General features: G+C 43.0%; 1 protein-coding gene across 1 annotated transcript; it reads left to right on the top strand.

The window, feature by feature from the left end:
• Nucleotides 1-979: 979 nt before the first annotated feature.
• LOC142750920 (zona pellucida sperm-binding protein 4-like) lies at nt 980-11,283 on the top strand. The gene is made up of 12 exons (XM_075859896.1): nt 980-1,163; nt 3,118-3,239; nt 4,379-4,475; nt 5,409-5,564; nt 5,872-6,062; nt 7,351-7,448; nt 7,524-7,651; nt 9,195-9,384; nt 9,469-9,619; nt 10,413-10,491; nt 10,628-10,744; nt 11,147-11,283. Exons 1-12 carry the CDS (start codon nt 980-982, stop codon nt 11,281-11,283), a joined length of 1,650 nt encoding a protein of 549 aa, XP_075716011.1.
• The last annotated feature ends 3,897 nt before the right edge of the window (nt 11,284-15,180 follow it).

Raw genomic sequence — 15,180 nt, forward strand, 5'->3', positions numbered from 1 at the left:
CTGAAAATAGGTCGTGTGAACCCAGCCTGACACTCCGTTTGGATGTTTGTAAACAGAAAAGCACGTGGTGCTTTTCTGTTTACATTCAGAGTTTGACAGCTGTTGCGCGAATCACGCAGTTCGCACAGAAGTGCTTCCGTGCGGCATGCGTGGTTTTCACGCACCCATTGACTCCAATGGGTGCGTGATGCGCGAACAGCGCACAAAGATAGGACATGTCGTGAGTTTTTTTCAGCGGACTCACGCTGAGAAAAACTCACGGACTGTCTGCATGCCCCCATAGACTAATATACGTGCGTACGACACGCGTGAAAAGCACGCTCGTGTAAACGAGGCCTTACTCTCATTCATATGTATTGGACAGGTGTAGTCATTTGCAACAAATCCACCCTGAGGGTCCATTCACATTTATTGCTACGATTAGGTCTAGTCCACACGTAGTGTAATTGCTACGTATTTTCCATCCGGAATTACAGACAGAAAATACGCAGCAGAATACAGTAGCAGCAAAGTGGGTGAGACTTAATAAAACTCACCCACATGCTGCGTAAAATTTCCGATTAGAAATTGACCTGCAGTGCATATTTTTCGTACTGCAGCAGGTCAATTCCTGCTGCGGAAAGTGGACTGAATTGCTGCGTTTTTCAGAGGAGATGTCACCATCTCCCAGCATTGAGAAAAATGCAGCAAAATCCGCACCATTTTCTGCAGCAATTCCTTTACGTGTGGACAAGCGCTTACTGCGAAATAGCGGCAAAATGCACTTTGGTATCTACAATTTCCATTTTCATCTGACTGCACGGTGTTAATAAGACCTAAAGGGGTTAAACTGCTGCATAGTGATTGAGAATAGAAGTCACTAGTGGCTGCACCTGACGTCACTTTATCTCTCGTCCTATCACAGAGCTGCTCTGGTTTCATTCACAGGGTATAAATCTCTGGTTTATGGCAGACTGGGGTATAGGTGGCTGCTGGTAAGATGGGCTTGTGCAGAGCAGGGTTTGGGCTTGTAGTATTGCTGTGGACCTATGGGTTGGGGTCTCTAGTATGTGCAGTACAGGACTATTGGGATGATCCTTCCCATCTGCGTTGTGGATCTGGAGATATGGAGTTTTCTCTTCCTTCTTTGCTGGATGATGCAGTTTTATCCTTGACTGTGATTGGTAAGTTCTATAATGTAATAAATGACCTAAACTTCTATAGTGTCTTAAGTCCTCTGTGGATAAGTGTTAAATCCACAATGACTTTTATTGCTTATTATCTAATTGTTTTAACTCTAAATGAAGCTATAGCTTTGTATTAAAGAATTGCACAAGCCAACTTAGGGAACCCGTCGCCAGCACTTCACCTATTGAACTTATCCCTCACTGGCCGCTGCTATCAAAAGTTCATTGCTGTTATCCCCTCCCCTCCCCTCTCGTAAATAACGGTCTGTTAATATTTTGGGCCTTTTATCGTAGTAATCCGGTGTCTCATTGTGCGCGCGCGCACACCAGAAGGGAACATCAATGCACAAGAGTGGGATTTTGTGTGCTGGGGGAAGGTGTGGAGCTGTCAATCAAAAGTAAGGAGGTGGAGTTAACTCAGAAAGACTTGAGAATGAAGATATGACTCTTATGCTCATTAGCATCTGGCACGGGAACACTAAAACATAATACGAAAGCTACAGAGCAGACTTAGAAGACTGTTCTAGGTTATATAGAAATAATTTTTTACCCACTGCCACCTGGTATTGCTGGTTTAATAGGTGAAATGCTGGTGACAGGTTCCCTTTAATGTACACCAGTTTGAGAACTCTCTTAATAACCCCTTAGCTATGTCAGACACTGAGTGTAGTCTACCTCATTGTCACAACTCTTGCCCTATATCATACCTCCCAACTGTTCTGGGTGGCTGGTGGTATGTCCTGGTGTCAACTGTATGTGTCCTCAGGATGTGGATGCAGTTGAATCCAATGCTGAAGCATGGATCTGACAGCACCCTGCTTCAGCACTCACCGTTCCCTAGTGGAGGACTCTCTGGGCACAGCCCTACTTTAAGCAGTGAGCCCAGTGGAAGCCCTTGATGTAATTTCTCCAGGTGTGGAGTCCCTGGCTAGAGCAATGCATGCTCTCTAGATAGGAACTCCATATATGGACCGTGGTGTTTGGGGATTCCCTGGCCAGAGTGTTGCTGATGCTCTTGCCAGGGATCCTGGCATCTCCAAGCCCCAGCATCACTGTCCATATATGAACAGTGATGTCAGGGGCTCCTCCTGGACTGGAATCCATGTCCAATGTTTGGTTGGGTATTCTGATCCTGAAGACCCTGGCGTTTCTATCATATATGCAGTTGTGTCAGGGGCTACTCCTGGAGCGCAATCCCTGGCCACAGTGTGGCTGATGCTCTGGCTGGGGGTTCTTATACATTGGGGCTCCCTCTGGAAGATCTATCATGGGTAGCACTATTTTCAATGGGGTGTGTGGCAATATCTACAGGGGACACTGTGGTGCTATCTACATGGACACTAACACTATGTAGGCAGTAGGGACAGCTATGGGGGTGTCATGAATTTGGGGGCACTAAAGGGGCATTACACTGTGGGGAGGCGCTATGGTCGAGTGATGTATGGGCTGAACCAGGTGTATATGGGTGGGGTTAGGCATGACTCAAAGGCAAAAATTGCTGCATCGGTTGTCCCTCTCTGTGATGCTGAGGGGAATGCCTTATATTCCAAAACTCCCTAATAAAGGATGTCAAATGCAAATCTCTCCCCCCCCCCCCCCCCCCCCAATAAAAAAAAATATGTAATCAGAAACCCTGTGAGTGCACTTGATGTGCTTGTACGTGCAATAATCAGGAGAACTTGTTTGTGGGTGTCTTGCTGTGTCTCAGGCAATACTGGTGCACCATGTAAAGGTGTGGCAGACGCTGCATGAAGATAAACTAGGGTGGCACACCCTAGTTTATGTTCATGCAGCGTCTGCCACACCTTTACACAATGATGAGTTCCTTTGTCTATATCTCCTTCTTTACTTCTCTGCAGGCTACAAAGTACTTCCCTCGTGTATCTGTAAATAACTTCATGCACTGCATTTTAATGAGCAATTATAAATATAATATCTTACTGAATTCTAGATGAGAATGGAAAACCCCATTATCTTCACAATGACTCCAATTGCGGAACCTGGATAGTACAGAGATCTGACAGCTCGGTGGTGGTCGGTTCTTCTTTTGATGGATGTTATGTGCGTGAGGAGGTAAGTTTTGTAGGAAGCCAACTCTTCACTTGTGTAGGCTGTGGACTGCTGATTCCATTAGTGATGTATTTTATACCACTAATAAAGCGTAGCTGACAAACTCTTTTTAAAATAAAAACAAATAAACTTACAGCAGCCATTTTTTGTGTTAATAACCTTTTTGTAGAATTGCATTGTAATTTTAAACTAGTGTATTAGATTACTTCTCTAATACATTAAGATCATGGTCACAATTACACCAGCTGATGGGGCACTGTTCAGGGTTCCCTGGGGTACATTCTACAGCCTTGATACCCAAATGTGTCACTGGAAAACCCACTGACTCAGCCAGGATCTGAGGACCCCTTTGCTTATTAGAGCAGGAGATGCTGTCACTGGACAGCCAGGCACCTGCTAAAGTGCAGTATAGGCTTCCCCCTGCAGTAGTTATTCTACAAGGCCCTAAAAACACAAGATTTTTTGGGGTTAATTTATCTGGTACCTTGGTAATCGTTAAATTGCTCAGTTCCGCATATCTTATAGCAGGGCTTTTTTTATTTTTTTTTAGCCACTGTAATATTCTAAAAGTTCTCTGACCAAGCCCAGTCTTGAGTAAGAAGACAAATGTCACAATTTGAAATGTAAATTTTTTTTTTAACCTGTGCAATGTCCGTACTACTACCTACATGTGGAACATAATTGTAGCCAGCCTATTTTCTTAAATACTTTGTCATATAAGACTTGATCAGAGTATTTGCCATATGCTGCCAGCAGGGGTGTAACTGGGAAAGACTGGGCCCCACAGCAAACTTTTGACTGGGGCCCCCCCCTGTAGATAGTGCCTTTTTTACAGACCGCCCCGTAGGTAACGCCAAGTTGTAGGAACAACCCCTTTAACGGCAGAGCGGGGAGATGCCTCCCTGCTCTGCCGTAGTGTTCAGTGGCGTCGTGCTGTAGCAGCCATAGCGGCAGCTAGCGGAGCCTCCTGCCATGGCGGGGGCCCGTGCCAGCGGGCGACACAGGTCCCCTTATGCCGCGGGCCCCGTAGCATCTGCTATAGCGGTAGTTGCGCCACTGGCTGCCAGGGATCTTGTCAATTTTGATTTCTGGAGTCTCTTGGCTTCGCCTCCCACATCAGGAAAAACTATTTGTAATTGCAGGATGGAAATTATGTGGTGACTATCACTCTGGAAGAAGTTCTTCGTGATGGGAAATCCCAGTATCACAAGAAAGATCTGAAGTGCCCAATTCTTCCAGGTAAATGTCCGTGCTGAACAAGAACTTGGAGAATCTTTTGTCTTCCCTTAAAGATGAACCAGTCCATTCTAATATCCAGTCAAATGCCCAAAAAGTCCTGGACTATATTATACCAAATCTAATTCCTTTCTCATCAATAATTATGGCTGTCTGACAGGTCTTGGATGGTTCCAGGTCCTAGTAATCCAACTAGCAATCGACCTGTGGCTAGAGATTATTCAATTGTTTCGCCAGTTCACTTGACTGTCCATAAAATATATTTTGCCTCTTCCCATAGAATCAAATCTCAAACATGGCAAATGCATTGTAATGTCTGAAGCTTGAACTGGGCAAATTTGCTCATCTCTACCACAGCTAGCCTAATAAACAATAACTTCAACATAGGTTATCAAGGCTCAATCACATCAGTTATAGTGGAGTCAAACATGGACAAATGCTCCCCATGTTATGTCTCAACAAGTCTTCTGAGTCTTCCCACCATAAAGATGTATTCTCAGAATAGGCTATAAATGTATGAGTATGATGGATGAGGACTGGAGTCCCTTGCTCCATTCTGAAAGGAAACTGTTCCTCCCTAGAAGGACTAGAGAACTTTTTTTTTTTTTTCTTTCCCCCCCCAACAGTCCCACACTTGTTTACAGGTTGAGCAGTACTGCAGCTCAGCACTATTCACTTGAATGGGGCCAAGACTCAATACCACGCACAACCCATGAACAGATGTGGTGACGTTTCTTAAAAAAAAAAAATAGCCATGTTTTTCTAATCCTGGACAACTCCTTTAAGTTCTCTAGGAATTAAATAAAACTCAATCAATGCTTCAGTCTATGCCTTAGTGGCTATTGCAGTCTTTAATGGATCTGTTGGAGGATCAAATACAGAATTGCTACTATTTGCATTGACATTCTCCTTGACTGATTTATTTCTTCCCTGTAGCTATGGATGCTCCTAGTACAAGTGAATGTGCTTCAGTTCAACAAGTAGACCGTCTGCCGTGTGCTAATGACTCTGTATCTAGAGAACTTTGTGAAGGCCTTGGATGCTGCTTTTCCCCAGCTGAATTTAGGTTGCGCTGCTACTATGGAAAAAAACGTAAGTCTTTGCTATAAAAGTAAAGCTATTGATCTGAAACTTTACACCACTATATGAAGAGCCACTCTGATGGGTTACCCCAACTATGAGCCTTTACCTGACTAAGTTAAAACCATTTTATTGGCCTGGTGTCCCAAGCAGATAATTTATATAACTACAATATTGGTTGGCTTGGTGCAAGCCAATTAGTTTTGCCAGGTAACTGTTTTCAAAGCATATATACATAAATTTTTGGGATACTCAGATGACTCTGATTCTTAGTGTATGTTTAGTAAATGCATTAACAATTTGACTTTCCTGTGTATAGTGACTGCCCGTTGCACACCTGAGAACAACATGGTGGTTGCCATTTCAAAAGACCTGACCACACCGTCCTTAATTCTGGACTCTGTAAGCGTGGTCAACGTGGATTCCAACTCATGCCCAAATCTGAGAGTAGCAGCAACAGCATCATTTATTGGCTACCAGTTCCCACTGTCCTGCGGAGGTGTTAACCAGGTGAGCAAAACACACTGGACCCATGCCTATCAGTGTGCAGTTGACAGACATGGGTGAAAACCGATATCTGCTAATCTGGAACGGACAGTAGCTTTGTGCATACAGAGCTCGTGTGTGTGTGTGTGTGTGTGTGTGTATATATATATATATATATATATATATATATATATATATATATATATATTTATTTACAAAAGTTTGTTTGAAGGCTGATCTTTCATTGGTTTAAAATTAGGGGATTGCGCTGACAGGCTCCACCCCTATTGATGACATGGCAGCCCGTAATTGGCTGCAACATATCATTCCTCGCTGAATTGCCTAACACAGCAGCGCTGCGATGTTGTCCACAGCGGATTTACACAAAGGCAGTACAGTTGTCCTTTCTAGTATAATTGAGGGACTAAAATGCATGGATGAGCGATGGAGAGACTAATGGTAAAGATGAGTGAGGAAAAATAATGCCAAATAGACATGAATCAGAAGTCCCTGTCCCTCATCCACCACTTCATAGTTTAGTCTAGGAGCACTGGCTTAGGACTTATTTCCTAAAGGGAATACATTTTATTTTCGATCTTGTGATCATAGTGTTAAGGATGTTTAATGGTGCTTCCAGTAACATTGGGTCCGGTGTCACCAGTATTCCACCCGTACTTACGGACCCGTTTTCGCTACACTAATCGGCAGCCCCTTCTCTCTCACTGCTGGAAAGAGAAGGGGCAGCCCTTTCGGGGCAGAGTTTCCACAGCGATTGAAAGTAAAAAGTTCATACGTACTGGTCTCTTGGTGACGCGTCCCTCTTGACATCCAGTCTGACCTCCCTGGATGACGTGGCAGTCCTTGTGACCGCTGCAGCCTGTGATTGGCTGCAGCAGTCACATGGGATGAAACGTCTGGCCTCCCGGGATGACTGGAGGAAGAAGCAGGTAAGTAACTTTTAATACACTATTATGCAGGCCGTGCTCCCATATAAAGTATGGGAGCACAGTCCGCAAAAACTGGGCGTGTCCTATCTTTTACGGAGCCTTTCTTCGGCACGGACACCTTCCTGTAAATATACAGGAAGGTATCCATAGGCAGTAGAAGTAAATGGGTCCGTAGTTACGGACGAATTCTACAGTCGTTTGCATGGGGCCTTACAACACAATTGGGTATTTAAATAGCAAGCTTTTACTCTATCTATACCGTAAGTCAACCTCACGAGCAATGCCAGGTATAAAAGCTAGTACAATATAACTTGGCCTTGCAGAATAAATCTATAATGTCTGATACCTGTGGTTTGGTTTAACAGGGGGCTGACATGTCCGTAGTATATGAGAACACTTTTATAGCAACCAAGAATGTAAGGACCTGGCAGATGGGATCGATCACTAGAGACAGTACAATGAGGTAAGCCGGGCATTTCAAGATGGTGGCAACTACAAGTACCACAGTTGGTTTACTAAGATGCCCCTCTTAATACAGGCTGACCGTGCGCTGCAGCTATTCCCACACTGGTATTGTCCCTCTGCAAGTGGAAGTCCTCACCCTTCCACCACCTCTTCCTGTATCTACCTCTGGACCGCTGCTCCTGGAGATGAGGATAGCTGAAGGTATTTAACTTGTCGTTTGACAGATAGCTGGTTGTCTCCTGAAATTTCCATGCTTAACTTTAAGTCGGTACTCTAACATTAACTGGGGTGTAGGCAGGCAGGATAAATTGCATTAGAGCCTGGAGTAATCTTGAGGACATCTACCCTTTAAAGGGGTTGTCTCATGAAGACAATCCCTTTTTTAACATAGGAGCTGGCCCAGCTTTCAGCTGCCCTGCAGTGAGTTTTTACCAAACTATAATCGCTTCTTTTCTGATTTATACTTGGTCAATAAGACTACAGGGTACCAGTTTCTTTGCTCATTTTTGTCCACTTATGTAACCTACATAATAGAAGGGATAATGTCTTAAGTGGATGGGGTCAGCCGGTTTAATTAAAGCGTAGAAAATAAAATTGGAGGCTTTCTTAGGTGCACTTGTCCTGAATACCAGCTAACCTTTACTTTGGGTGGGCATGTCCATGATATCTAGTGATCTGTCCATTGAAGGTCCTCTTCCACCACAGACCTCTAATCAAACAAACAGAATAGCCATGTTGTAAATGGAATATGTCACCATTACATACTAAATTGGGAAAATACTAGTTAAAACTGACATTGCCCTGCCCATCAACGTCATTGTAGTGCTGAATCGTCGTGCCCGGCCATTCAGCACTAATGCATGTATATGTACCTGCGTGCAATAGACGCAGGTACAATTACTGCAAGAGGGGGTGACTCTCTTGCACCAGGGCGTCCTCTGGGGCTAGTGACGCCACCAGGCTTGAGGGCCCGTGCCGGTCGGCCCATAAACGTTAGAGGCTTGATGGTGCAGGCCCCATAGTAGCAGCCATAAAGGCTGCTAGCGGCACCACCAGGCATAGGGGGAGGCGTGTTGTCAGGCGGCATGGGCCCCCACAGGCCCTGCAGCGGCTGCTACAGCGGTGGTTCTGCCACTACCGCTTTATAAAGACTACACATGAAATAGTGTACAGCTTTGGGCACTAGTGCACAAGAAAGACATCGAAGAGATTGAGTGGGTTCATAGGCTGGCAACCATAGTAGTTTCTGGGTACTGTAGGCCAGTTTAGAAAAGGCTGAGGGGGTGACCTAATTATGTACAAATACACCAAAGTTCAATGGAGATCTTGAGTTAATTCTCCCCTGGACTAGCTACAAAGGGGCATCCCCTACATCTAGAGGAAAGGCTTCTATACTACCATACAAGGGGATTCTTTACTGTAAGTGAATTCACCATGAAAACTTCCTTCATAGTCTGAGTTAAAAAGGGGTCTGGCTGTTTTTAGTGTAATATTACAAGTTGCCTTATGGATCTTATTTTTGCATCCGATAAGGAAAATTTGCTCTTGCCTTCCTCTGGATCAACATTGCAGAATAAGCTGAACTGGATGGACAGGTTTTCAGGCTCAGCATAAGAGATTAGCCCCCCCCCCCCTCCATTTAGAAGGTACTGAGACTAAACATCCCAGTACCTGACAGAAGTTAGACTAGATGGCTATGGAAAGCTGAAATAATGTCTATTAAACAGGTGACAATATTTTTCAGATGGACAGTATGGCTCCTACTATAGAGACCAGGATTATCCTATTGAGCGAGTATTAAGAGATCCTGTGCATGTGGAAGTTCGGATTCTGCAGAGGACTGATCCAAGCCTAGTTCTGGTCTTGAACAACTGTTGGGCCACCAGTTCTCCTGTCCCTGCTGGGCTTCCCCAATGGCCTGTCTTGTTCAACAGGTGAGGGTTGAATTAAGGGACTACAAGAATTGCTTTTTGTTCAGGGCTGTCATAGTACAACTTCATATTGGGTTCACTTTTCAGCTGCCCTTTTGATGGAGACAACTATCTCACCCAGCTGGTTCCTGTTGGTCCTTCCTCACAGAACATGCCTTTCCCAACACACTACAAGCGCTTCATTGTCCGCACATTTACCTTTGTGGATTTCAACACCCAAACTTCTCTTAACGGACCGGTAAGCTGTAACTTTTTCAAACTTGTATAATCATTCCAAAAAATGTGGCCACCTTACATGAGATCAATTACCAATTTGGGAACAATGTATTGCATATTTAAAAGATCATTTATATCCTTATGCTTGATTTAATTAAGAATCTGTATGCTGTCTTTTGAAGGGTTGTTATATTATAAATGATAACATATCACTTCAGGGCCCCGCCGATCCTCAGGTTTTCACTTGCAATCCATCATGTTGTGCCGCCCCCCCCCCCCCACGGATCCTGAAAGTGTCATGGCAGCTGGACCACCAGCCAAGTCATGACAATAGTCCTTAAAGGTTGAAAAAAAGGGAGGTTAATGAAGTCACAATTACTTTTGGGTTGGCAAAATGGTGCTCATGGAAGAACGTTGTGCTTACCGTGTACTCCACTCATGTGTGTTTTACTCAAATGGTCTTATCTGAGTGACATGTTAACTGTTTGCATCATGCATGTCAATTCAATTAAAACAATGGTTTACTACGTAGATTTATGGCATAACATTTTTAAAGCTGGAAATGAAGGTTGCTTCTCTAGTCCCCCATAAACCCTGGCTGGCGTAGGAAGTGCCATAACTTGTCACCATGTCAAGTTCAGCTGAAAATAGATCTTGACACGGGGGGGGGGGGGGGGTATTATGTTTAGATTATACACTTGGTATGAGGGTTCATACAACTAGTGTCAAATTTCATACTAGCACCACTTACGTTTTATTCATTGTACAATGTTGCGCTTGCCTGGCATACAGTAACTTATGTTGTGGTCCTACAGGTTTTCTTCCACTGCAGCGCTTCAGTATGTGTCCAGTCTGCCATGGAGTCGTGTTCAGTGAACTGTCCCCAAAGACAAAGTAGGTGATCAGTCCTATATGCACTTTTAGATTGTGTCTAGCAAGATGGATATTAATAATTTTTTTCATATGGATCCTTTATTCTAAATATCTTGGAGCAGTACAATCACTTTTTTTTTTTTTTTTTGTCTTACAGAACGAATGGCTAGATCTTGGGGGTCAGAAGATGTTCTTACAACAGTCACATCTCGGGGTCCTGTTATATTCCATGATGAAGAGGCTGACACAGACAAGGTTCTCCAAGAAGAGGAAGGTAAGGGAATAATCAGCAAATTTGAATAAAATGTAAAACTGCTTAGACCTAAAAGACTGACGTTCACATTTATGCTAGGTCCTAATTCACACAGAACTACTCCTAACATACAAGGCTTGTGTATAATGTTGGTTACTTGGCGTTTATGGTTATGTAGTACTGCTGGTCATTTTATTTGATACTCCAGTTAGCGTTTCCTCCAGCCTGAAACTACTAGTTTTGCCACTTCACCAGGTAGACCCCTGATAAGTGCCCTAAAGTTGTATGGCATCTCCAAGTCCAAATGTCCTGTTTAACTCTATAGGTACTTAAACTATTCTGCTGTAATTTTAGTTTTGACTTAACAAGTGTTGCTTTGTCTGTCTTTTCTGGATGAGATCTAACATGCATTTTGTCAAACAGGTCCTCTTGGGTCGGGGCTGGCCCTGGCTTGGCTACAAGGCACAGCAGCCGTTGGCTTATTCTTGATGGTGTCCCTTCTTGGTATCTACATGTATAGAAGACAAAAGAAATGTACAGTGTCTACTGTGACTGCTTGAATAAAAAAAAAGCCCTTTAAAATAAACTCCATGTGTTTGGGTTTTTATATATTACTGATTATGGAATAGACCTTTTTAGAAATGTAAATTCTAAAAGCTGTAATAGAAACTTCTAAACATTCAGTCTGAAGTACGTTCTAAAGATATGAAACTAATGTCCACTTATAATATGATAGTAATATCAGCTTGTGTGCTGAGTAACAACTGCCATTAACAGTACACTATTTTGGGCATTGAGTATTTTTATTTTCTATGGTACCATCTCAGGGTTCATATAGGGGCCGACTTGGACAAGTCAGTCAGATGCACAAGTGCTGCACGTTGTGTCAAGTCTTTCATACATCTTGGTTTGTTTCAGATTTTTGCTAATCTAAAGCCACGACCCTTGTCAAATCAGTTAAATTCAGCACGCGGTATAGCCACAAATTCTAGTGCATTTTGAATAGTAAATCTGCCCTGTAATCTTGGAAGAAATGAACATTTCAGTCCCTTTTGCAGGGTATAGTGTTGGCAGCATTTGTGCAACCACTTTTTTTTTTTTTTTTTTTTTCTTGTCGGTAGGAGATTTGAATGTGATCCTCTGTTCATATAAAACACTGCAACACCAGTATATTTTAGTGTATCATTCTGTAATTGGCAACCCACTGGCACCCTGCATTGGAAAGGAAAATAGAGCAAGTCGCTGCCATCTAACTACTATTCTGCTAGTTAAATGACAGCAAAGGGGTTAAACAGCCAGGATCAAAGCTAGTGCCAATCCTGCCAATAGTAGCAGGGTGTCAACTGTATGACAGAGCTGATGGTATATGGTATAATAAACATTTTGGACAGTTTTGCTTTTGCAGCTTCTACATCTAAAATGCATGGAAGCTGCAGAATCCCATTCTCGGATGAATCATGTACAACGGTACATAAAAGCTGCAGAAATAAAATGGTCATTTTTAATAGAAGTGAATTTTATGCTAAATGTGTATTTATTTAAAGACTACCAAATGTGGCCATAGCCTTTAACTCCGAACAGGAACTTTAGGGCACTGTTAGAAAGCATCAACCTAAATAAAGAAATCCTAAGACAGGTCCAAAGTTCTGTGCTAATTTTGTTTATCCAAACCAGACCTGTTGAATGTGTCCATCCTTTTGGCTCATTTGCAATGTCATGTTGGAACTTAAAGGGGTTGTCCACTACAGGACAATTGATCTATCCACCAGATAATCGATCTATGATAAATAATGGTTACTAATTCTTGCCAACCCCTTCAACCATGGCAGATTTCATGTCAGTTATTGGTTTGACATCCTCATCTGACTGAACCTGCCATATTTGAGCTTTCATTCCTCTTGGACCCATAATATGTGCATTAGTCTTAATGTTAAGTTCGGATGTGGCTGAAAATTTCTGACATGGACTTCACCCTTTGCATTGGGATTTCATGTGACCCCCCCCCCCCCCATAGGTCAACATTAGCGCTGATAGCGTGCGACATCACACTGCAACGGAATTGAATTCGGGCAGTGACTGCATGAATGAAATCCATTTCTGAGGCCCATGCATGCGACTGTAAAAAAAATAGTCTGTAGTTGCAGACAAATTACGGTCCACAATTACAGACCCATTCGCTTACATGGACACTTTCCTGTATATGGGAAGGTATCAGTGCTGTAGAAGCCTTCTGCAAAAGATCGGACATGTCCTACTACGTTATGGCAGCTGAATATCATAAAAACCGCTGGAGACCTATTTCTAATGTGGGTTGACTCTGCGTCAGCTAGTTTATTTACGGCAGGAATGAGTATTTAGCCATGGCGCCTGTTCGGAAGCCGAGCGGCTGCGATAATCGCTGGGTCTTTGTTGTGTTACACAGCAGGGACCCAGCGGCAATGCTTGCGATCAGAGACCTCTCTGGCAGCATTTAATCACTAATCCCTAAGATGCCAGAGTCCAATGTGACCACTGGCGTCTGAGGGGCCTTTCAGTTACTATTTGGAGCCGGTGTGTTCCAATAGCAGCCAGGAGCCTTTTTAACGCTCCCAGCCCTGCTATATGAATGTTGCTAGTGAGCTCTGCCTGTTGCAGGTCTCAATAGCAATGCACTGGTCTATGGCATAAGCAATCTAATGATCGCAGGTTCAAGCTCCCTATGGGGTCTAAAAATAGTAAAATGTGAAAAAACCTTTATTAAAAATATATATATATAAATTCAAATCGCTCCCCTTTCCCTAGATCATATCTAAAAATAAACAAACATTTGGTGTCCACGTCCAAAAATGCCTGAACTATAAATGTCAAATATTTATCCAATACGTTGAACGTAGTTTAGGGAAGAGTTAAAAATGGTGGAACCGCAGTTTTTTTGCTATTTCAACCCCCAAAATTTTTTTTTCCTAAGTTATCAATTACAAATATTCCCCAAAATGGTATCAATCAAAACTACATCCCCCCAATACAAAAAGACCCCTTACACAGCTCTATACACCAAAAAATAAAGAAGTTACCGGGGGTCACAATATGACGAGGCAAAAAAATGTTGTTTTGATTTTTTACTAGTTCTAAGTAAGAAAACATAACTATATGAATTTGGTATCACTGATTGTACTGACCCACAGAATAAAGGTAATGGGTCATTTTCACCGTACAGTGAACCCTGTAAAAATGAAACCCATAAGAAAATGGCAGAACTGCTGTTTTTTTTTTTCCACTTCCACCCCATTCTGATTTTTTTTTTTTCCTGCTTCCCAGTACAACACACGCAATATTAAATAGTGCCTTTATTAAGTACAATTTGTCCCATAATAACTAAGCTCTCACATGGCTGTCAACAAAAAAATAAAAATGTTATGACTTTTTGTAGGCGGAGAGGAAAAATCCAAAGCGTAAAAATTAAAATTAGTCTGGTCCTAAGAGGATTAAACACAACCATGATAACTAGTAATTGACGAACATTAAAGTGTACCTAAACTTTCAAAACCCTTTTGACATGTCGTGACGTCCGAAGTTTTGATTGATAAGGTCCGAGCACTGAGACCCACCGATCGCTAAAGCAAAGCGACAGAAGTGCTCAGGTGAGTGCTGTGCTGCTTTGTTTCTGCTCGGCATTCCTCAGGTGTATGGGCTCAATAGAATGTCTATGACTCTGTAGACTGCTCCCTCGACTTTCCGAGTAGAAACTAAACGGCACAGCGGTCACTTGAGCGCTTCTGACACTGTTTTAGTGATCTAGTGATCATGGGGGTGCTCGGACCCCAACCAATCAAAACTTCTGATATGTCACTAAGACATGTCAAAAGTATTTTGAACGTATAGGTACATTTTAAGTCAACCCAACAAAGAACATTCACTCTGTCTATAGAACCCGGCTGAACAGTCCTTGCAGGAGCTTGTAGATAGACTGTATAACATAAAAACCACCGCTGAGGAGGATGTGTATTCCCAACTACACGACCCTCCGACCCCCAGCCAACAAAGACAAGGCCTTCTCCACTCCATCCTGCAAACCCGACAAATATATTCAATCCGATATCTGTCAAATTAATCCAATCCTACAAAAGCAAACCGCGATTGTCACCTTCTAGATGTCTGAGTCTCACCGCTACCACACCACGAGGTCTGACAAAACGTGACACCCTCATATTCAAAATGTGCTGTACTCGATGGCGTTGACGTCACCAGAACTATGCCACACTGTGGGATAATCTCCAACCATACTAAAACCAGCTCCGGAGGAATGATGCAAAGCATTTCAAATCTGACTATAAACGCTATTGGCTCTCCCAAATGTACATTGCACAAATCATTGCTGCCCACGTGAATATCTAACAAGGCTGGAACCATCCGGTATCTGCTGATGTTCACAACTTTGGGCAAAGTTCGAAACGACTGCAAACCTCCGGAGTCCACGC

The sequence above is a fragment of the Rhinoderma darwinii genome, chromosome 3 (genome assembly GCF_050947455.1).
Source record: "Rhinoderma darwinii isolate aRhiDar2 chromosome 3, aRhiDar2.hap1, whole genome shotgun sequence".
NCBI classification, from domain to species: Eukaryota; Metazoa; Chordata; class Amphibia; order Anura; family Rhinodermatidae; genus Rhinoderma; species Rhinoderma darwinii.

Coding starts and splice junctions, on each gene's coding strand:
- LOC142750920 (XM_075859896.1), top strand. CDS start 980: ATGGGCTTGTGCAGAGCAGGGTTTGGGCTTGTAGTATTGCTGTGGACC. Junction 5,565..5,871: donor CTGCTACTATGGAAAAAAAC/GTAAGTCTTTGC, acceptor TCCTGTGTATAG/TGACTGCCCGTTGCACACCT. Junction 9,620..10,412: donor AAACTTCTCTTAACGGACCG/GTAAGCTGTAAC, acceptor GTGGTCCTACAG/GTTTTCTTCCACTGCAGCGC.